The following is a 22,404-nucleotide window of genomic DNA, read 5'->3' on the forward strand; positions in this document are numbered from 1 at the left end:
CATCCAACACACGTGCACAGTCAGCACACATGCTACAGAGTGGCCTGCAGCCCCTGGAGAGCAGTGGCATTTTCCCACACTTCTCTTGCCTTCAACTTCTTATGGGAGCATCACAGTGTTCACTATAAGGACTTGACCTTTGATCCCACAGGGCTGCCACTGCGTGATTAATACTTCGGGGTTGAAGCGGTTGTTAAATGTTGACCCTGGATCAGGTGACTTAGCTCTTTTCTAACAGCCTAGCACTGGTAAGGAGATGACTAACCTGGCTGAATCACAAGCACGCCAAGCCACAACGTATTTCGTAGATCCCTTTGAATTCCTTTGGGGGATTTAAAAATGTGAATCAAGGGGACGTGACACTTAAAAGTTGAACATGGTGGTGCAGCTCAAATATTCATGACCTTTTTAATCCACTTTTTAAAAGGAATTATTAATAGACCAACTGAGAATAGACTCTGTAGATGCCTACGAGCAGTTCTATCTTCCAGCTGTGTTACATAAAATATAATGAATTCAGCATCTCGGATATCAGGGGAGGAGAGAGAGAGAGAGAGGGTGAGGAGAGATAACTTATTTTAGAACATGACTGCTTTATAATGAGGCCCCCTGTACAAACAGATAAACAAAGCAGATTCAGGCTGCTTTGGTATTTTTGCCATTTATGATGTATGATCTTGAATCTGAACCTCTAATGACTGCATATTTTACACTCAGTCCTGGAGCCACAGTACCAAAGCACCCTCTAGTGGCAGGTTTTGGTTCTATGCATGATATACAACACACTTTCTTTGGAGCACTTTATCAAGGTCAAAGATTTTCAAACTGCACCTCAGAATGGTGCAAATATTAAGCAGGACATTCACTACTGTCTGTAAACACATGTTCTTTACTTTCCAAAGGATTTCAAACTACATCAACAGTTTAAAAGTAGAGTGACATATATATCTTTTCACAGTGATCATACTCTCTATATAAAATGTACAACACATAATTGATTCCATTGAAGTTTAATTCCAAGTGGATTGACATGAACTGTCTGCACTTCAGTACTCACATCTACAACATTTCAGGCACAGATCAAAAACAATACATCTAATCCATTTCTATGCTCACTGTCAAGAGTTTGAGGCCCCGCCTGGTTGCTGAAGGGCCCTTAGCGACTCTGCTGTTGCTCTACCATTCGCAAGATGCTGTCTGATAGTCCTTTAATGTCGCTGTGTGTGTTGGGATGTGCAACCAAAGCCTTCAGAAGTTCAGTCACGCCCTCCTCCTCCAGCATGCTGCTGTAATGTGAAGCTAGAGGATGGATAGAAGAAGTGATAAGAACATGAGAGAGGAATAGAAGTTTACAGCGAGCAGGCCCACCACCACCTGAATATTAACACCCTGGAGAAGTCTTTATGGATCTATTAAACATTAGATATGGTCCATCAGCTTCTTAAAGACTGAGCTGATGTCTTTAGAAGCAGGGAATCATCATATTTGAGAGACAAAACAGCATTTTCTGCCATGTTTGCATGAAAAATTACTTTAGCAATTCTGATTATCAAGATCATTTTTTTATTCTTTTCATCAACTAATAGTTTAGCTCATTAGTCGTTGCATTACTGTAATACACACAGTTCCGTTCTGACAAATTGATCTAAATATGCTGACCTCTATTAATCCGCCCGTGTGCTCCCGACAGTAGTCAGTTTATGTCTTACTGTTTTGACTGCAGACCAGATGTATGGCCCAGACTGCCCACAGCTGCACTCCTGAAGGCTGACAAGCCTGAAGCAGATGGCAAAATGGATGGAATGATCTGAAATGTGGAAACAAGAAGACAGTACACTGAGATTTACAAAAAGTGTAATTCTGAGAAATTTCTTTGTTGGCTTTATGCTTGAATTACCAGACCAGTCAATTCTCTGCTATGCAGGGAACTGAACTGAGCTATCACTCATCGAAAATGATTTTCAGTAGAGTTTTAAGTGCTTTATTGCGACTGTCTGAGTTTTATCTACCACTCATGATGTCTGAATAAATGAATTTGATTACATTTGTGTTAAATGTACATGGTGTTTCAAACCAAGCAGACATCAAATACATGAAATCAGCATCAAAGGGGCAAAATGTTATGTAAGAGAGGATGCTTTATTGATGGTAAATAATTCAAGTAAAGTGTTATGTAACATGTAGCTTCCATTTGATGTTGAATCAAACAGACAGGATGAGTAAATGCACCAAACATGACTCTACTTCTAAAAGCTTTCTTTGGGTTTTGTCCAGCTTGTGGTTCTCTCACCTGTACGAGACCATTTCTCTCTCCAGTGGGGTCCACGTCATTATGGAAGCATGCTGCAAAGACAGACAGACACTTTGAAAAGAGCCAGAGTTGAATTTAACTGTCTGTTAATCTATGTGACGCAAACACACACCAGCTGCTTCAGTATGGTGCTGTGGAGCTCGTCGCCCAGGGTCCACGCCTCTGGCCTGGAGGCGAGCTGTGCCAAAATCCCTCCTGCAAAGTAACGGACCCCCACTTCCGTCTCTGAGTCCTGCAGCAGGCTGAGGATGTGCTCCAGCAGGTCCTCCTCCTGCAGGTCGGCCTGCAACTCCTCCACCTCCGCTATGTTGTTCTGAAACACAGACATAAATGATAGCAGTGATGACAGCAATAATAATGTTGGGAGAAAGGTGTCAGAGCCAGACGGGATGCAGAAATTGTCTTATGTCAGACTGCCTACAGATGGATTTAATTTTAATTCTAACATTTGGGGGCAATATGGAAATATCTGACAGAACTCCCACATTCAGATGCTGCCTGATGTCACAGCGTGATGCCCTGGATGTGGGAACAGTTGCAAAAAGAAAATGAGGATAAGCTGTAAACACAGCAATCACTTCTTAGTTTAAACCAGCTGTAAACATGCAGTACTGTGGTACAATCAAATAACACATTCTGAACTAATAACAGCTCACACACACACACATACACACACACACACTGAACCCACCAGGAGGCCAAGAAGTTTCTGCTGAATGGAGGGTTCAGTGTAATAGGACTGCAACACAGAGAAAAGGGGACAGCATGAGAGGAAAAATGCTTGTGTGTATGTGACCCTCTGCGTGGGTTCATTTCTGTGTTAGCATCAGTGTGTTTTCACTCCTCTACCTCCAGAACCTCCTCGTACAGCTCCAGGCCCTGGCACTCAATGAAATTGCGAGCAGCGGCGGGCATCTCATCTGTCAGGTTCCACAGAGCACTCAGGGCAAACTTCAGAGTAGCATCCACCACTCCAACCATGGCTTTCTGCTGCACAATAGCCAGCAGCTGCTGCGAGACAGAGAGGGATGAGGGACGAGGAGACGGAGTGTAAGGCAGCCAAAAACGACAAGAGAAAACCAGTTTTTGGAAACACATGTGCAGATACATCCTTTGGCTGTACTCAATTCAACTGTTGGATTAAATTGTTTACATTTTAATAAGTGGCACCAGACACATAATAAGCGAAAATAACTGAAGCGTCCTGAGAAGCTTGATTGCATACACACAGAGAGAAAGAGAGCAGATTGAATAATGGAGTAACAGTAAACTGAGATGGACCGGTGTGTGGAGCAATGGGGTGACAGTGAGTAAATGAGTGCACACAGTGGGTAGGTAATGGAAAACACAGCAGGTGAGAAAGAGAGAGAGAGAGAGAACTAGAAATACACTCATGCATATCTAGTGCTACACCAGGGACGTTGTGTAAGCTGGGACCTAAATACTCTACAAACTTAAATGTACCTTCATAATAAAGAGGTCCTTGCTGAGCAGAGCCATCTCCTTGGTGGACAGCTGCAAATGAAACGAATAGATGAGTGCTTCTTTCAATTCTAACCATTTTTCTAAATGTCAGACTAGAACAAACAGAGCTTTTATCGCACAGGGGGGACTGGCCCCACTTATCTGGACTAAATGAAAGCATAAAGCTGGCAGCTGAAACTGGTGTCACAGAGGTGCAGGAGGTGACTGAGGCGCGGGGCTCTTAACAGGCGGGACTAACAGGTGCCATACTATTTTCCTGCGGCACGCTAATGCACAGTAAGTGAGCAGAGTCTTGACCTTGGCCACCAGAATGGAGATGACAGCCACAGCCATCCTCTGAAGGGTAGGATCCTCGTGGCTGCTCAGGCAGTTAATCACCAGCGTGGCGGCTAAATACCTGAACCATGACCACAGCGTGGATGTGAGGAACACAGTATTACAAAAATATACCGCTGATGCACAGACAAGCCTTGGGAAGCTCAGTTCAGTTCTGCATTTTTACATCTGGAGGAACTATTTCTTTTGGCGGTTACATTTCAAGAGAAAATATATCTTAGCTGGAGCACAATTTGTTGGAAAAACCTTACAGTGCTACTCTGATTATCTTGGCTACTGCATGGCCCTGGGCTCAAACGTCAGAACTGAGAGAAAGTAAACCAACTTGTCAAAAGGGACATCCTGAAGGATGTAGTCACTGCAGAGCGCCAGCAGGCAGTTCCTTTGCACCTGGAGGGATGGAAACAATTTATGAATTCAAGAACCATATGGGTGTCAAAAAATATGTGAGTCTATGTGTGTATGAGGTATCATAAAGTAACTAAATACTGTCTGAAGCTGGCGGAATAGGAGCTAAATGCACCAAATATGAGCTCAGAGTCTGATGAAAGCCAGCTGGTAGCAAGAAAACCATCCTGTGCCACGTTTTGCTGTTGTGAAACTACATGATACCACGGATCTGTAATCGGAGACAGCGAGCGTGTCCTCTGACCTGCTGGTGGCTGGGGAAGGTCTTCATGGTGTACAGCAGCTGGGTGACAGTGGAGCTGAGCAGACTGACAGGCATGGCCTCCACCACGTCCCGAGAGGTCAGGCTGAGCACACACGTTGTGGCCACCAGGTGGATGTGCAGGGAGGTGGGGTGGCTCTGCATCCCACGCAGCACCAGCTAGAGGAGTTCATGTCATAATCACATGTGCTTCAGAAGAAGAAGGCCACCATTGTTCAGAGTTTAAACTGCCCAGAAAAGGCTGGGGTGAGAGGAATGACGTATGCTCTTCCTCTGCAACGACCATGTAGGTGTTTTTTTTTACCAATCAGCTGCTTCACTGAAACTCCATCAGTAGAGGCCAGTGATGGGACGAGGCATCACCCACATATTATTAGTGTGTAACCCTCCCACCTCCTAAAATTACTCATAAGTCAGCTCTGGAGCTGCATTGTACTATTTATCTGTGAGGATCCACTAGAAACTGCCACTTTACCTCTTCTATATGATCACCTCTAAATCCAGTGATTATAATGTGAGGTCGAAGAGCAATTTAACCTCAGCTGTAAAGCCGTGTGTTCAAACTGAGCTCCAAAAAACCTGCTCCTTACAGAGGGAAGGAGTAACAGGCACTTTGAGATTCAATGATGTCATCCCTTTATTAGATTTCCAAACATTTTTTGAAAGCTACTTGAAATGCTTTCCTTTGCTGTGGGAATAATAATCTATTGTGAATGCATGTTATTGTGAATTTCTGTGCTTGTAATCATACAGGTTTTCAACAATCCCCCATTGGAAGGGAAGGTGCTCACCTTCAGTTTTACCTTGAAATAAAGTGGCTCGGCTAATTTGTTGTAAACCATTACTCGCTGCACATTGTTTTTGAAATGTTGCAGACACTTCCAGATCCGAGTAATCACAGTGGATAGAAATGGCAGCTGAAATGACAAAAGTAAGACAAGGAGCAAACACAACACTAACCATTGTACCTTTAAAATGTCTGGTCGTGGTTTGTCAGTGTCAGCGATTAGATTGTAGAGATGGGCGAGGGCCTCTAATATGAAACACTCCCGGTCTCTGTACCTTCTCAGGGCCTCGCACACCTGGTTCTCATTAGCCTCTCCAGTTACCTGAACACACACAGCAGATCAGCACCGTCAGGCAGACAGGAAATGCAGCGGGCATAATCAGCAGATCTGCCAAACAAAGCCTTGAGTCAAAGACAAATGAGAAACTTATGTGAGAGTCAAGCTCAGCCCATAACACTTTCTGGTGTCCTGACACAAGCCATAGCGTGACATCAACTCCATACCTGGCGCTTGCACTAGGTCCTTACTTTTAGGTTTCTCTGTGAAGACAGGAAATCAGAGGAGCTAGCACCGGTGGCTAGCAGGCCCAAGAAGACCAGTCCACTCCTGGCCTCCACAAACGCTCTGACCCCTGCTTCACTGATTCTCTTCCGTCCAGAGATATCTAGAGAGACAAGGGAAGGGAGGACCTGGGGACTCCCCTCCAGAAGCTGCCGCACTGTCTCGTCCCCATCTCTCTCATCACTGTCTTCCACAGTAATGTGGTCATCTGAAAAGTCTAGATGCCTGAGAGCGTGAAGCTGGCTGAGGACAAAGAGCAGCCTGGCAGGTGACATGTCCAGCTGCTGCAGCCGGTGGGCGATCAAAGACCTCAGGGTGTTCTTGCAATCAAGGAGTGCGGTAAGCTCTGAGACGGCGCTGCAGGAGATATCCAGGGTTTCCAGCTGAGGGAGAGAGCAGACATCCACAAGGACTGCATCAGTCAGGTCTGTGTTGGCGAGGTTGAGAATCCTCAAGCCTTGCAGGGAGCTGAAGCCAACACGGGTCCCTCCATCCTCCTCCAGAGACTCCCAGCCGAGACGTAGCCCATTGAGGGACAGCCTCTGCAGGCTGGATCTGCACTCCGGACTGGAGGCCAGGCCTGAGACAATGTTAGCCACCGTGAGGCCCCCAGAGACCCAGGAGGCATCTAGTTCCTGGAGCCGGTGAGGGCAGAGGGCCAGGAGAAAAGCTTCTGCAGACACTGGACAGCAGCTGATGGAGGCCCGGCGCAGGCGGAGCTCTTTGCAGTTTCGGAAAATCCCAATAGTTGTGTCATTCAGTATCCCTTGTAGAGAGAAGCAAACAGAGGGCTGCTGTAGGAAAAGTAGCATCAGTTTGGTGACATTTATGTTTATGGAATAGATTTTTCCCCTCATTTCAGCTTGGCATAGTGCACTAAACTAATAAATCATATGATGACAGGGTAAGTGAAGGATAATGATATTTTGACATCATAATAAACTTTTGTTTCCACAGCAAGTTATGTGCTGTATGAACTGAAGGTCATAGGTAAATCATATTTATCCCGGTGTGAGTTATTTGTCCTTTTTCTTAAATTCTGATCACTAAGTAACCACAGCGGCTCACAGCTGCTGATATTGATGTGACTGATGATCTTCTGTACCTACCTTTAGTTGCCATCTTACACAGTAACTGGTCAACCATCTCCTGTGGGAAGAGTGGGGCCCAGCTGAGGCACATGGAGCCGTCTGCACGTTGGCTGCACAGAGCGTCCAGGCTGCAGCACACCTGGGCCAGGCAGAGGTCGCTTAGGGCCGGGGGGCCCTCAGCATCCTGCAACACATCAACAGGTAATCAGAAGAGTCAGAACACAGGGTGATTATCATAATGTAGGCAAGCATTGTCATTTTAAAGGCTCAGTTCAGGCAAATTGCGGAGAAAACGCTACATTATATATTAAAAGTAATATAAGTTGAAACTACTTGAGGTGTTAATATTTCTATAATAATAAAGAATTATTTAATAAATAATAATTATTCTGTAGCCTACAGGGTATGACATCCTGAATATGTTCTTAGTTTATTCTTAGTTGACACTCTCAGACCCTGACAGGCGTCTTCCTGAGGGGCTCAGCAGGTCCACAGTGACACGAGATCTCTAACGCTGCACCAGTCTAATTTTATCACACGAGCACACAAGCAAAGCCCGTTTAAATCACCTAATCCAGCCGGCCTCTGCGGACCACGGCGGACTAAGTCCCACAGGTGAAGCGTTTTGACTGACGCAAAGTTCACCAAAAGAAAACATCGGCAGCACGTGGACTCGGGGGACGGGGTCAAACTCACCATGCTTGAAAGACAAAGAGTCACAGGAAAAGAAAAACAATAGCAGAAACGCAAATGTTCCTTTTAAATCCAAGAAAAGTTAGGGCTTCTTCCGTTTTGATGACAGCCGTCGCTGCTGACCGTCTATCACACGCTGGGCCCGTCCACTGTCCCGGCTGCTGATTGGTCAGCACGCATGACGTCACTGAGGGTTTTTAAAGGTACGCATGTTCGCTTGTTTATTCATGGACTAGAACATAGATCCTAGAGTTCTGTTGAGCTTCTATTGATGATTAAGCTAATGGGCCAATGTGAAGGTGGAGGTGGTAATAAAGTCGTTTAGCCACAAGGAGGGGCTCACAGAGAGAGCTGGATTTAACATTTCACCAGAGGGACAGCCAAAACATGTTAATCGAATTGTTCCTACAAATGTCCTTTATATGAAACAATCATTTTGATGGGTCGGAGATAACTAGAATGGGTGGAGACAAGCTGAAAAAAAATAATGTCACTGGTCCCAGAACTGGCAAGACAAGCAGTGGCATGATGATTTTCCCTTTTTGGTAATAAGAGCATTGCAAACCCAACAATAACGGTTTGACACCAGAACAGTTGAACAATGTTTCTAGGTTGCCATGTGGCATAAAATGATGAGTTACTATGCTATTGTGTGCCACACAGGCATTTTTTGTATTTTTGTTACTTCTCAGCTGTAATAGTCCTTCATTAGCCATCACTGTTACATGCACGTTAGCACATTACACACATGTCTTTGTGCATATCACACATATATGAATGTGTGTCTGTGCATGTATGCACGCTTTCATATCTCTTTCCCTCTCTCTCTCTCTCTCTTACACACAGACGTCGTGGTGTGGGAGGAAGATATCCTACAGTTTGAATGGGAATATTAATAGTTTTTATATCCACTGCAGGCAATATGGCATTGAGGAAACAGGCAGCAGAAGAACAGGGAACGCATGGAAGAAAAGCTGGAGGAGAGTAGAATCAGTGGGGGTGATGTTTAGAGATCATGTCAATAATCATGTCATGTCTTTTGTCAAGAATATTCATTGCTGTTAATTTTCATGTGAGTTGTGGCCCTAATCAACATTCTCTCTAAATCCTCTGTTTCCAAATGTCCCTTTTGTTTGTTCCTATCATTAAGTCCACAAAGACACTCATGTCGTTCAGGGATCTCATTCAAATACCAAAGAGATCTGGGGGGTTAGCAAGCGGACAAAAGCCCTCAGCAAAAAAAAAAGAGAAAAACTCAAGTTCACTGGAAAACAAACAAAGGAGCATCCCTGCAAATCCTGCAAAAGGTCTTATGAGGACAAAAGTGACCCAGAGGCCACAGAGGACTGGGTCTCCTGTGTAGAGCGGGGCACGGCTCCATGAGGGCCGTGTTTGCAGAAGTTAAAGTGGTTTTCTTGGTAATCTACCAAAAAATGTCCCAAATTACATACTTTCTGTCATCAGTGACATGAACAGACTTTCTATGGGCAGGGGCAGAAATGAAAAGGGATCATCATTTTCATCCTCTTTTATTTATTTATGTATTTATGTATTTATTTTATGTATTTATTTATTTATTTATTTATTTATTTTTTATATTATTTTTTTTTGGGGGGGGGGGGGGGGGGACTCCTCATGTGTGCCTGACCAGATTGGGAACCGCTACTCTAGAGAAGGTCTTGTTACATGTGATGCAGATACACATAAGGATTTTCCAGGCATGGAATGAATTAGCACAAAATGTGTTCTTTGTGCTTCTTTCAACAACTGTTGAAACACATGGTCCTCTGTATATAATTCATTTCAATTGGACAGCTTCTATTATATAGAACCGACCACCAAAGACACTCTTAATCACACATATGTGCAATGTTCTCGTACATGTACGGGTCACACACAAGCACACACATGCGCACACACTGTTGCCTCATGAATGTCCCGTCTCAGTTGCTCATAAGCAAATCTGTCCTCCCACATGCTGAAGTATTTCTCCCCACGCAGAGAATCCCCATGCATCAAAGCGTGTGCTTCCTCCTCTCCAAAACACTTAGCTGAGGGGCGTTCTTTTTGTCTGCAGAGCCCTCTGCATATTGTCCTCATAACCAAATAAACACAGCTGCCAATAGCTCTTGTATTGCTGCAAGAGACACACACATCCCATATACGGAGGAACACAAGAGAAATGATATTAAAAACAGACCCTCTATTTGATACACTAAAGCTACTGGATCTCCAGGATCACTCAGTCATTAGATTATGGCTGATAGGAACCAGCTTTGTGGGGAAACATAAGTAGACTATGAGAAATAGTAGTTATATGAATGAAACTGACAGATGTGCGTGTGTAAGAAAGAAAAAGAGAGTTTATGTGCGTGTCATCAGCTTCTACGAGACAAATAGTGTGTGTGGGAGACAGTGTGACCTTGTAAGCAGGAATGAAAAGACGACATCCAGATGGATTTTGAGTGTCTTCGCTACTCTTGCTGACTCAGTGCCAGTCTGATTCACCGCTTCGCTTTTCACTTTGTGGTGAAACCTTATATTAGGAGGAGTCTTTCTTTTCTCCCCAAACTTTACACGACATCAGAGGAGGAAGGCAGGGCCAAGCATTGGCTCTGCTCAAACTACAGAGAAAGTCACACCATCAGCCTCCCTCTTTCTGTGCATGGACCACCCTCTACTGTTCTCCTAGCGGACAGGGCTTGCTCATGCCATAGCTGTATGCAGGCCTGCATTCTCAATGAGAGCAAAGACAGAGGGAGACTGAGAGTGAGTGGAAGAGAATGGAGAGCATGAACCTGCAGAGGAAACACATCTGAGACACCAAGCTGGGCTTACCTGCACCTCCTGGCCCGCCATCTGAACTGACACAGGTAAGGTTTTTTGTTTTTTTTTCACTCCTGAGATCAGGATATTTCTGAAAGTGATATGACATTTATGTGTTTGCTATGCTTTGGAAAAATATTTTGAAGCTGTTGAAACTTTAGAATTTCCCAGTATTCACTATGAATAAATAAGTAAAGGTAATATAGAACGATGAATTTAGGTTGGGGTCCTCTGAGTTCTGTAAAAAAACTGTGAAATTAAATGAACCACTTGAGCATTTTGAAGCAATTTGAATGTATTTTTAAATTCTATACGTACATCTGGTGTAAACCCCATGATCATATTGAGCATGTACAAAACTGCATCGTGTCGTCCCCTCAGCAGACGGACCTAATCAGTGGCACCATCAGAATAACTTGTGGGTTAATTGGCACAGCTCTAAAAATCTGCTGGCTGAGGGAAAAAGCCACAACAAAGATCGACTGGAAAATTTTGACGTTCTGATTTATAATATATACAGAACACGCTGTATGTTGAAATAAAGCTGGAGAGAAAATACAGGAATGTGGTATTCCCAGGGATAAACTTTTGGAGGGTTTTCAGTAAAAGAAAATCTTTTAATTGGGGGGCTTACAGGAGACAGTTAGAGCTCAGTGGCACCACTTAGAATGAGTGGGCCGATTGGCAATGTCCTCATGTTCCTCTGGACTGAGGAAAGCCAGCCACCACAAAGTTTGACCTGTCTGGTGGCAAGGACTGCATTAATATAGATGAGGTAGCTGGATCTGGTCAGGTTTGGCTCTGAGGGAGGAGAGGTTGAAAATACCTGTTTAATAAGTCAACAAAAAAGCATGGCTGCTGAGGCTGACTTGATGAAGGCCAGCGGGGTGTGAATGTCAGAGAGAAACCTGGTGGTAATAACTGCCGATGAGATTCACAGCCGTGGCTGAGGAACCTCTGTGTAAACACTGTCACTCCTGTCAGGCCAGGGCCTGTGAGATTCATATTGTGGGGTTGGAGACGTGCAGACGGGCCAATTGCTGAGAGCGAGCTATTGAAGGGGATGACCTGTGATTAAGGAAAGACGAGAAAAAATCCTCTCCGGATAATAATAACTGACTGACAGTGCCAAGGTGTTTCTGAGCTCTGACGCATGACCCATTTTCCTTAAAGTGCCTTTTCCTTTGCCCTCAGATGGTTTAGAATCTGTCAAAACAAAATTCAGCTTGTTCCATATGTTAAAATTGAGGCTTTGGGGTATTTTCTCGTGCTGCTGAACTTTTAACTTTAAATCAGTGTCCGAGCCAACATTAATTATTGTTGGCTCAGACACTTTCTTTCAGTCAGTAAGTCATTGTGCCTAATGAAAACACAAACACTTGATGTGATATATTTCCTTTGCATGTTTTTTTTTCCTTTGACATTGATAAAAGACTACTATTCTGCTACAGCAGCACTTTGAGCTTAGGTAATGCTCTGGGATCTGTCCCATTACTGTGGTCAGGACTCTTCAGCGCAACTAAACATCAAGAGGAGACCACAGAAATGATTCAAAGCCCTTACTGTCTCTGTCTTGGACTCATTTATTTCTGCTTCTTTGGCATCTGTTAGAATCTTCCTTCAAATTTGTTTTGATGAGCTCCACTGAGATGTGGCGCTTGTCAGAAGTGTTAGATGAAGATTACTTAACCTCTCTGGTCATATCCACCAGACTGCCTTCTGGTTGGATTTGGCCCGACTGCCAAAATCAGCCTGAAGTTGGCTCACCACTGACTCTTACTTGCAGATCCAAGCCTCGCCATTGAATATGGAAGGAGGGATCTTTCTCTTTGCATGCATTTCTGAACGTCACCCACCCCTGCTCCATTCGTTGTGCTGTCAAAACCAATAAGATCAAAACGCAAGCTTCCCTTCCAAAAATAGACTCCAGAAAACATTACTCATAGGATTCCTGCTGCCCCTGCTGCTCCTCAAACACATCAGTTTCTTTTGTTCATCACCAGGTTCAAATGTATCTTCTTGTAGCAGCCAGGCACAAATGGCAGAAGTTGACAGGAGCCAATGAGGCCTAATGATAACCACCTGCTAACTTTTGACATTTTGCTCATTGTTGATATGCACAGTTCTACATGACTGGCAGAGGATGCTATCCCAGTTATATTTTTCAGGGCTGTCCATGGTCACATAAACTCCATTCTCTACCAAGCATTTTTAACATAGTAATTCTCCAATTGGGCAGGTACACCGAGAGGTTATAGGGGAGTTTTGTGGAAGGTCTGAGCCGAGAGATCTACAGAAATATGAAAAACAGATCTCAGCACACACCCAGACACCTGATCCAGAGGTGGTGAGGGCCATAATGAAAGAGAACCAGTGAGAGAATGTATTGAAAATATGAGCTAAGATAACAGATTTGTGGTGGGTGGGTGGCACTGCTCTTCACCACAAGAGCACCAGAAGGCCCATCTTGCCAAGGGCAGGACTGTCTGCGGCACTGAATGTGTGAAACCAGCTGTGTCTTTTCCACAGTCTGCTAGTTTTCACTTTACATTTTAATGACCACTTATTTCATAATTAAGCAAGACTCTTGTGTTGAGTCCTGACTGGAGGCTTGTTCCTGTATCAAGCCAACAGGGACTCCTTGCATGCACAGTGGTTATATTGGATTAGAGGAGAAAAGAAAACATCTGGTAGGAAATTAAACCAAAAGTGCAAAAGGAGTGGTAATAAAAAAGAAATGTCTTTGCTAATACTTGGATCAAATTAAAGAATAGAAATCTGGTGACATTCAGTATTTTTCTGATTGTCAAAAAAGCTAATGAAAAGACCATAACCAACAACTATCATCTGTGTACCCTTGGTATAATCCTCTGTGCCAAACAGTACATCCCCACTGCTGTCAGCAACTAAAAACCCAACCTTAAGCATCAACACTGCACTGTGTGACATCTTCTTTTGTTATGATGAACATGGGTGCTGTATTTTATTTTGATTAAATTCTGCTCTTGGGGGGTCAATACTGAATGTTAATCTGTGGCTGAAAATAGTCCCCAACAAATGCACAATTTACTTCTTTTTGTCTAATATTTGATTAAAAACCATAATCTCCAGCTACTTTAGGAAATGAATGGGATTTTGTTTTTAGGACTACAGTGATGCAAGCAGCTCTGTGAGGCTGGACTTTGTGGACAGGGGTGCTTTGAGCTAAATACGATCAGCATGTTAATGTGGCCATTGTTAGCACGATAGCTTGCTGATGTTTAGCAGGTATAATGTTTGCCATGTTCACATTTGCCAACTAACACAAAGTAAAGCTGAGGCTGAATATCATTGGTTGACAAGTATTTAGATATAAACCAAAATATTGGACAAATTAAGATTTTGATCTGATGATGGTGCAATATGAAAATTTCATGGCAATCCATCCATTCTGGGCCAAAGTGGTAGAATGATTTGAGCAACATTGCAGTCTTTGCCCCAAGCATGGCTAAAGATTAAATGAGTCATATTAAAGATTCACGTATTTATTATGAACCCATAAACTTGGGGCTGAATCCTGGAATATGGAAAGTAATGAGAGACAGACTAATATATTCTTGGTTTTGGTCTTTTTTATAGGATTTATTGAAAATAAGTGTGAACACCAACCTGATCCTTAAGTAAAATGTTCCACACTTCTCATTCCTTTTTCTAGATCTGTAGCTTTTTTGGTGATAACAAGAGGAGGAACCATGGGACCTGGAACATGGAGTCTGTTTATTCTTTTGGGTCTGTCCTTCTGGAGCAACAGCCTAGCCCTCACCAAGAACCCCATCTTCTCCCGGATACGAAGAGCTCCAGAGACCAATGGAGAAAGCAAGAAGTGCTCCTACACGTTCCTGGTCCCTGAGCAAAAGATCACAGGACCCATCTGTGCTGCCCGTGGTTATTCAACCGACAAGGACCGAGTGACACGCCTGGATGTGGCTGCGGTACGAGACCTTCTGTCAAAGCAGCGTCGGGAGATGGAGACTTTGAAGCTGGTGGTGGATGTTGATGGCAACTTGGTGAATGAAATGAAGCTGTTGAGGAAAGAGAGCAGGAACATGAACTCCAGAGTGACCCAGCTCTACATGCAGCTGCTGCACGAGATCATCAGGAAAAGGGACAACTCTCTGGAGCTAGCACAGCTGGAGACACGCATCCTCAACGCCACCACCGAATCCCTGCGCTTGGCCTCCCGGTACAGGGAACTGGAGACCAAATACGCAGCCCTGTCTGCAGTAGTGAACAACCAGTCAGTGCTGATTGGGACGCTGGAGGAGCGTTGTATGCAGGTTTATAGCCGAAGGCATGAGCAGCCGCCCATGGGACCTCCACTTGTGCAGGTGGTGCCTGAGAACATTCCTGTTAATGTGCCACGTTTTACCAATGAGATCCAAAGGGACAACACCCGAGGGTTTGCCCGAGAAAGGGGCTCTCGCTCTGGGCCATCACCCACAAGTGGCACCCTAGAAGTTCAGAAACCTCCACACAGAAACTTCAGTGCTGAAGGTGAGCGAGTGGAAGAATGAACCCGTCCATACATTCCTATCCTTCATTCATTTCCATTCATTTATGCATTGATACACTCATGGAAATCCAAAGCAGTCAGAGTAAACTTTATGGCAGTCACGACTTTGCAGGCCAACAATAACAACACAATAATCACTGACTTTGATTACAGCTGCAGGTGGGCCAGTGGCCTTATTTTCAAAGGTTAAAGATTTACAAATTCAGCTGGAACTCTGCTCCCCCTCTCGACAGAAAGAACACAAACCAGGATGGAAATAAAAATGTTGTAACGTCTCGATTGAGGCAGGGGACTTAAAGTAAAGCAAAAAAAAGAAAAGAAAAAAAAGACCTAACCAGTGCGATTTTGCTCATCAACAGAAATTCCTGACACATTTAGATTGCGCTCACCCAAGAATAATAAAGTGCGTAGGATTTCAGTGCAGCTGTGTATGAAAATGATCCTTGACAAAACTGTTCCATTGAATGTTAGACATAGGCAAAACCCAGGCTGGCATGATGGCTCCTGCAAACCACGAACTAGAGACATTTCTGGTATGCTTCATGAAGTGAATGGACTACACCTTTTACTATTATTATTAGCTGGGAGTGGGTTTCTCGCCCTTTCAATAAACTCGCCACTACACATGTTATTAATTAAAAAACTTGTAATAAGAATGTTGAACTACCTTGAAAAAAGGCAGATGTTGTCACATACAGTGAGTTAACAAGGTCTGTTTGGTTTTTTAACTTTAACTTTTAACTTCTTATTACAATGACCTAATTTGCCCATTCTCCTCTTTTGGGAGTACCGAGTAAACAAGTTTATCTTTGTGGCCCTTGATAAATGTGGTCTCTATTACTCTGTCTGCTGGTGTGATTTTGGTCATGTTTACTGGGTTTTCCTACTTATTTAATCCTCTGTCAGACAGTGACTTCAGTGTCCCTCATTATGTCAACACATGGCCCTCATGTTGTTGTCTCAGTGCTCTGGGGCTTAAAGTAGCTACAAATGTCTGACGAGGCCAAAACAGCAACATGGTCAAAATCAAGTTAAGATACAAGAAAAAAAATTAAATAGCTTTAGTAACTATAAAACAGTGGTAAAAACCAAGCAGCAGTCACCACACCATTGCTAGGCTAGCTGAAGGGCAGCTAGCCTTAGCTAAAGCTAATTTACACACTATTTCTGACCTGTTGCCTGTAATTGAACAACCAGTGGTGATGGTGAAGATGCCCTTTACATGTTCCAAACACAGTTTGCCAAAAACGATATTTATATCATTTATCTCTCTCTCTTATTGTTCTTTCCTTCAGGCCCATTCAGGGACTGTCTCGAGGCGCAGGAAGCCGGCCACAGCACCAGTGGCATGTACCTGATCAGACCAGATGAAGCAGAGAGGCCAGTGCAGGTTTGGTGTGAACAGGATATTGACAACGGGGGCTGGACTGTGATCCAGAGCAGGAGAGACGGGTCCATTAACTTCTTCAGGAACTGGGATAACTATAAGGTGATGACAAAAAACGTTCCCCCTGCCCTGTCTGTCTTATTTTTCTCTCTCTCCTCCCGAGCCAACCAGAATATTTGGCTCATCCAGAGACAACAGTGATGGCGTTATATGACCCATCTAGAGGAGCCATCTGGGGTCTTTGGGACTATTTCCTGGGTCAGAATCCTTGTGTTTTCACTTACTGTAATATAATGCCCTGTCAGCAACACTATTTGTCCAAGGTCATTTGGTTTGAGATTCCCATTATGAAACATTAGATGGCCCACTAAGAAGGTATGTTCCACAGCTCAATCTGCAGGCATTTCTTTCCAAAACCGCTGCTACTATGGTGCCTTCCTGGATGGATGGCTGGTTGGCTTACTACACCACACCATGCAGACCCTCTCATCAAAGCTCTGTGAGAATGAGATGGAGTATATCGCTGCTGGCAGCCACGACGATCCAGTGTTCCACTCAGCCCGGCCAGGCTTGTGCATGTGTAACTGGAAGCTAAATTGCTCTCTTCAACATTGATTTGCCTCTGCGCTCTCCCACAAAGCCGCCGCATGTACACACACACCGCACCAGAGAGGAGGCCACGGAATGAAATCCTACATCATTCATCATCTGCTGGCTCACCCAGCTAATCCAGTCACAAACCTCAACCTCCTCTACCAAGTCGAGTGTTCTGGAGGCACGTGGCCAGATGTAGATTGCTTGCGGTTATTCAACACAAGCATCCAGGCCAGTCTCGCCATTTGCCGTGATCCAAGAGATCTATGGGGTTTGAGTAATAAACCAGCTCTCTGAAGATGGATGCTTATTTTCCCACATAAACTCTACAACATGGCCTTCTTACGGATTTCAAAAACAGTCTGCCATTCTTTTGACACCGTGTTTTTTTTTTCTTTTGAAGTTTTGTTGTTTGTCTTCGCTACAGAACCATGACCAAAATGTCAGCAAAAAAAACCCAAAAAAAACCTCATTTGTTCTGATACAATCCCACAGCATCATCCAGGAGAAGGTTTTATGTTCCTAAACAATTCTCATGTTTCTAAACTCCTCGGGCTACCACATTAAAAACAACGCACATTATTTTCTGTAATTCTTCTGTAACTTTCCTTTTAATTTTCCTTATACAGAGTGGCTTTGGCAATATAGATGGGGAATACTGGCTCGGTCTGGAAGGCATCTACAACCTGGGGAGGCAGGGGGACTACAAGCTGCTGGTGGAACTGGAAGACTGGATGGGCAAGAAGGTCTACGCTCAGTACAGCAGCTTCCATCTGGAGCCTGAGAGCGAGGGTTACCGCCTGCGGCTGGGCACATACCAGGGCAACGCCGGGGACTCCCTAACCAGTCACAACGGCAAACAGTTCACTACTCTTGATCGAGACAAGGATGCCTTCTCAGGTAGATGAACACGGAGTCCCTTTGTGCTGTTGTAGATATTATTATTTAGAAATTCAAGCCGTTTTTATATTGTGACCTTCTACTTGATATTTAGCTTTCAAGTTTCATTTCTCAAACTGGTGGATTGCAGATCAGTCCTATGTCACCTGTAAACCCATAATGCCTCATGTAGCAATTCACTTGCATCCCATAGAGAAAAGATAATCCATTCATTGCTGGGGACATATCAGTGTTCCTAAGCCCGCAAATATCTTTTCATTAGCAAACACTCTGAAAATTAGCTATTGACCACTTTCTCCAAAATGTATGCAACTTTGTCAACTGGCATTCTGGTTTTATTAGTTTATATAATGTAAGGGGCAAGGGGCATGAACATTTGGAAATATAAATGTAGCATGACACCTCGTCACACAAATTGTTGCCCGCTCAGCACAAGTGAGAGATGGCAGAGGTGTTGACTACAAAACGGAAAGTAACAGTTTTCTTAAGAGATTCTGTCAACATATTCATGTTTTCTAAAGAAAACATCAAATGTGTTCCTTTGAATCATTCTGTCTGTGAAAAACACTTCATCAGAGAGCTAATCACCTCCCCTCCTGCTTCCCCACAACAGGTAATTGTGCCCATTTCCATAAAGGAGGCTGGTGGTACAACGCTTGCGGCCAAACCAATCTCAACGGTGTCTGGTACACCGGAGGTGTTTACCGCAGCAAATTCCAAGATGGGATCTTCTGGGCTGACTATGGTGGAGGCTTCTACTCTATGAAGTCTGTCCGTATGCTGATCAGGCCCATAGACTGAAGAGATACTGTAAGCCAGGCTGGTCCAGGGGCGACTATGGAGGCCGGGACAAACTTGAACCTCATTCTAAATTGTGACTGTACACGTCATCAGCAACTGGTTGATCCTAAGAACTAAACAAATGGAGATTACCAGCCACCGGTCGTGACTTGAACTGCCCCCTGTAACAGACATGGACTTGGCGTGAACATTGCTCTTTTTGTATCCTAATAGATGAACACATAGAGGGATTTAGGGGACATGACTATTTATAGTAAGCCATACAGCTCCTTTAACCACCACATACGTATGGTGGTGAAGGGAAATTAAGAATCACTGCCAAAATTTTTCAGCTAAATAATGCAAGCTGCCTTTCTGATTAAGAGACCACAGTGTTTTCCTCATTACTAGGTCACCCTGTGGAGAGGTGGCGGCACATCCAAACAGGACTTCATTGGTTTTGATTTCATTCATAAGCTTGACTGTCACAGGGTCTAAATGCAGCTCTTCCTACCTCGCCAAGATAAACGTGTGGGGGGGGAAACATTCATACATGGTATTTAACTTGTGCTTGATTTGCTGGGAGCTGGAAAACACATTTTGTTAAGGCCTGTATAGATTTATTTAGAGTCTGGTCTGAAGTCCAACACCCGAAGGAGATACATGTGAAATACATGTTCTATGTACATTTGATTACTCAAAAACAGTACTGATTTTACTATTTCTCCCAACACTTAAAATTACCATTATACTGTATGTTAAACTACTTTGTCCAAGTGCAGATGATCAGAAACCATAATTTATGTGTACAATTAAGTTATCATAACAGTGGAAAGGGCCAGGTGTCCTGAGGGAGCAGTAAATGATCCGACAGAAAATAGAACTAATTTCCTCCTCTGTGTATATGACAATCATTCACTAAGTGTGCTTGCACGTATGGAAAATGCTGTTATATGTTTTTCTCATTTGGCTGTTGATTAAATTTCAGTATGACTTTGGGAAAAATAAGCATTGTTGGGAGGAAAAAGATGGAATTACATTTTTTTTTTTTTTCTAGCGGTTTTTGAGCAAAAAAATATGCCGACCAAGCGCGTTGAGAGTTATAGGCGATGAGACAGACAACGAGAAACACATTGCTGAAAGCGAGACAGGATGGAGAAAGAAAAGGAGAGGAGAGAGGGGAGGAGATGAACTGGGATGGAACTGGTCCAAATTTCCAAGTAATTCCCCACCCCCCTTCCTTTTAAATACTGAGAAATTTACATTCTTTCCACACAAAAGTGCTTGAACTGTATGTTTTTGTAAAAATATCTTTCATTGACAAAGTCACGGGTGCCTGCACTCTGTAATCACCAGCATGGAAGGAAAGCGGCATCTTTTTGAGGAAACCATCCCCGAGGAGACGGGGGCCAGGGGGTTTGAAGTGGTGGGCCTGCTTTGAACAACAGCGCTGCATCCAACAGCCTTTTTGGTTTCTGAGCCCAAAAATAGACTCTCATATTGTGCTTTTTTTCTTATTGACCACAATGGCCCTCACACCCATCTCTTTAACAAACTTTTACAGAGCAACAAAACACAAAGCCAGAACACCGGTCAAACTCAGCTGGACATGGAAACGTGTTTATGAACATGTAAAAAAGCGGCGTCTAATAAAAATGACATTATAATGTTAAAATTAAACAGCAATGAAAGCTGAAGCCAGTGAGTCACAATGCTTGGCAGAACAATATTACACAACTTACAGTTGTAAGTTGTTGAGAACATTCAGGGTCACATCAGAGGACATTCTTGTTCATTTGTATTGAGAGGAACTCCTTTCATATGCCACACTGATTTATACTGTTAACCAACTCATAAATAGTACATGACTTGTTAGTTGTTAGACTTTGTTAAGATTACATCCACAGTCCAAACTTATCTTGTGGGTAGGAGTCATGTCAATGAAATGCTGTTGTTGATCTTTTTGGAAGGAGCTGCCAAAGTATGTTTTCTGACTGAAATTATCCAGCACAACTGAGTTTAACAGCAATAAGAGCTCTCCAAAATATACATGGCTGTGTGTGCCTTGTGCTGCCATGAAAACGTTGTGAGGGGACAGATCACACCTGCCAACACTCCTGTTTTTCCAGGGTTTCTCCCATGTTTTACAGCCATCTCCCAGTGCCCTGAATGATGGTCAGACATGGATCCATAAGTTTTGCATGACGACACCAAAGTTGCCACATTGCCTATGGAACTCAATCTACATGCCCCATCCGCATACAATTTCCACAATCTGTCACTGCAACCTGACAACCCACAACCCAATTCAAGGGGCAGGACGGTGTCCCACTTAAGAAATACACACACTTTTACTTGTATCCTTGTGAGGACACTTACTGACTACATGCATTACATGCATCACAAATAAATGCCGAGCCCCAACCCTAACCTGAACCGAATTCTAACCTAAACCTCAAAACCAAGATTTTGACCTCAAACAGCCCTTTGAAGTTGTGAGGACCTGCAGAAATGTCCTAATATGGTCCTTTGTCCTCTCTCTGTTGGTAATCCTGACTATGCAGCAAGTACAAGTACACACACACACACACACACACACACACACACACACACACACACACACACACGCACACACGCACAAAGCTATCCTTGTTAGGCTATTGCGCCTTGTTCCATTCATTGTGAACACCTTAACTCTAACAGTAACCTGTGATCCCATTGAAAAATGGTCTCTAGTTTTGCCGAATGTCTTTGAGTGGAAGGGAATGATTGAAAATGGGACAAAGTCATACACGACTTAAGATGAATGTGGGTCACAACACAACACAGAAGCAAGTCAGAGACCCTGATCACAAAGGAGCTTTTAAATCATTATGTTCATGATTTAAGAGTTAGTAAGGATCCACTGAGCTTGCCAACAAATCCAGGAACATTCAAGATGATGTTTGCACAACTCCGCACTACTACAGCATGTGAGAACAAAAAACCCCACAATAAGTAAGTGTGCTCCGACAGTCCCTGGCTCCAAATGGTCTAGGAACCAGCTGTGTGTGTTTTATCATTATGGACCCATCAGTGCTGAAGGACTCTGTGTCATTTCTGACAGGGAATAGAGGGAATGGGTGATCACAGCTATACATCAACATGTCAACACAAAGTTGGTCAATTGATATCATCTGCTGGTCTATTTCATCTCTGCCTGCACTCTCTCATAGTGCTCCTGAAGCTGGTTGTGTAAGGTTTACAGTGTAATGACGAGCCGGCCGAGGTCATGTGAAGGCTGCAGACCATTCTGGTTTCTCACTTCACCTGGACGCTGACAGAGTTGACCTGTTGCAAACTGTGGAAAGATAACTCTCATGGAGAATTGAAGCTGGAAAGAAAAACAAAACTATTTTATCAGTTATTTTATAATTTTACCTCTGACTCA

General features: G+C 43.6%; 2 protein-coding genes across 4 annotated transcripts; one reads left to right on the forward strand and one right to left on the reverse strand.

Moving 5' to 3' along the window:
- Positions 1 to 874: 874 nt before the first annotated feature.
- Positions 875 to 8,090, reverse strand: LOC139339327 (protein zyg-11 homolog). Of its 3 annotated transcripts, none has more exons than XM_070974884.1 (14): positions 7,939 to 8,090; positions 7,261 to 7,426; positions 6,118 to 6,917; positions 5,771 to 5,911; positions 4,785 to 4,961; positions 4,458 to 4,522; positions 4,094 to 4,193; positions 3,776 to 3,826; positions 3,161 to 3,322; positions 3,003 to 3,050; positions 2,424 to 2,624; positions 2,291 to 2,343; positions 1,710 to 1,807; positions 922 to 1,299 (listed from the first exon to the last, which is right to left on the reverse strand). In XM_070974884.1, exons 1-14 carry the CDS (start codon positions 7,939 to 7,941, stop codon positions 1,157 to 1,159), a joined length of 2,208 nt encoding a protein of 735 aa, XP_070830985.1. In that variant the 5' UTR covers positions 7,942 to 8,090; the 3' UTR covers positions 922 to 1,156. The 3 variants fall into 3 exon arrangements, with proteins under 3 accessions (XP_070830986.1, XP_070830985.1, XP_070830987.1); XM_070974886.1 differs by lacking the exon at positions 7,939 to 8,090 and adding an exon at positions 7,812 to 7,833; XM_070974885.1 differs by lacking the exon at positions 3,003 to 3,050 and having other exon boundaries at positions 875 to 1,299.
- Positions 8,091 to 10,503: 2,413 nt separating this feature from the next.
- LOC139339328 (angiopoietin-related protein 1-like) lies at positions 10,504 to 20,149 on the forward strand. The gene is made up of 5 exons (XM_070974887.1): positions 10,504 to 10,808; positions 14,456 to 15,294; positions 16,609 to 16,802; positions 17,924 to 18,194; positions 18,808 to 20,149. Exons 2-5 carry the CDS (start codon positions 14,493 to 14,495, stop codon positions 18,993 to 18,995), a joined length of 1,455 nt encoding a protein of 484 aa, XP_070830988.1. The 5' UTR covers positions 10,504 to 10,808; positions 14,456 to 14,492; the 3' UTR covers positions 18,996 to 20,149.
- The last annotated feature ends 2,255 nt before the right edge of the window (positions 20,150 to 22,404 follow it).

The sequence above is a fragment of the Chaetodon trifascialis genome, chromosome 11 (assembly GCF_039877785.1).
Source record: "Chaetodon trifascialis isolate fChaTrf1 chromosome 11, fChaTrf1.hap1, whole genome shotgun sequence".
Taxonomy (NCBI): Eukaryota; Metazoa; Chordata; class Actinopteri; order Chaetodontiformes; family Chaetodontidae; genus Chaetodon; species Chaetodon trifascialis.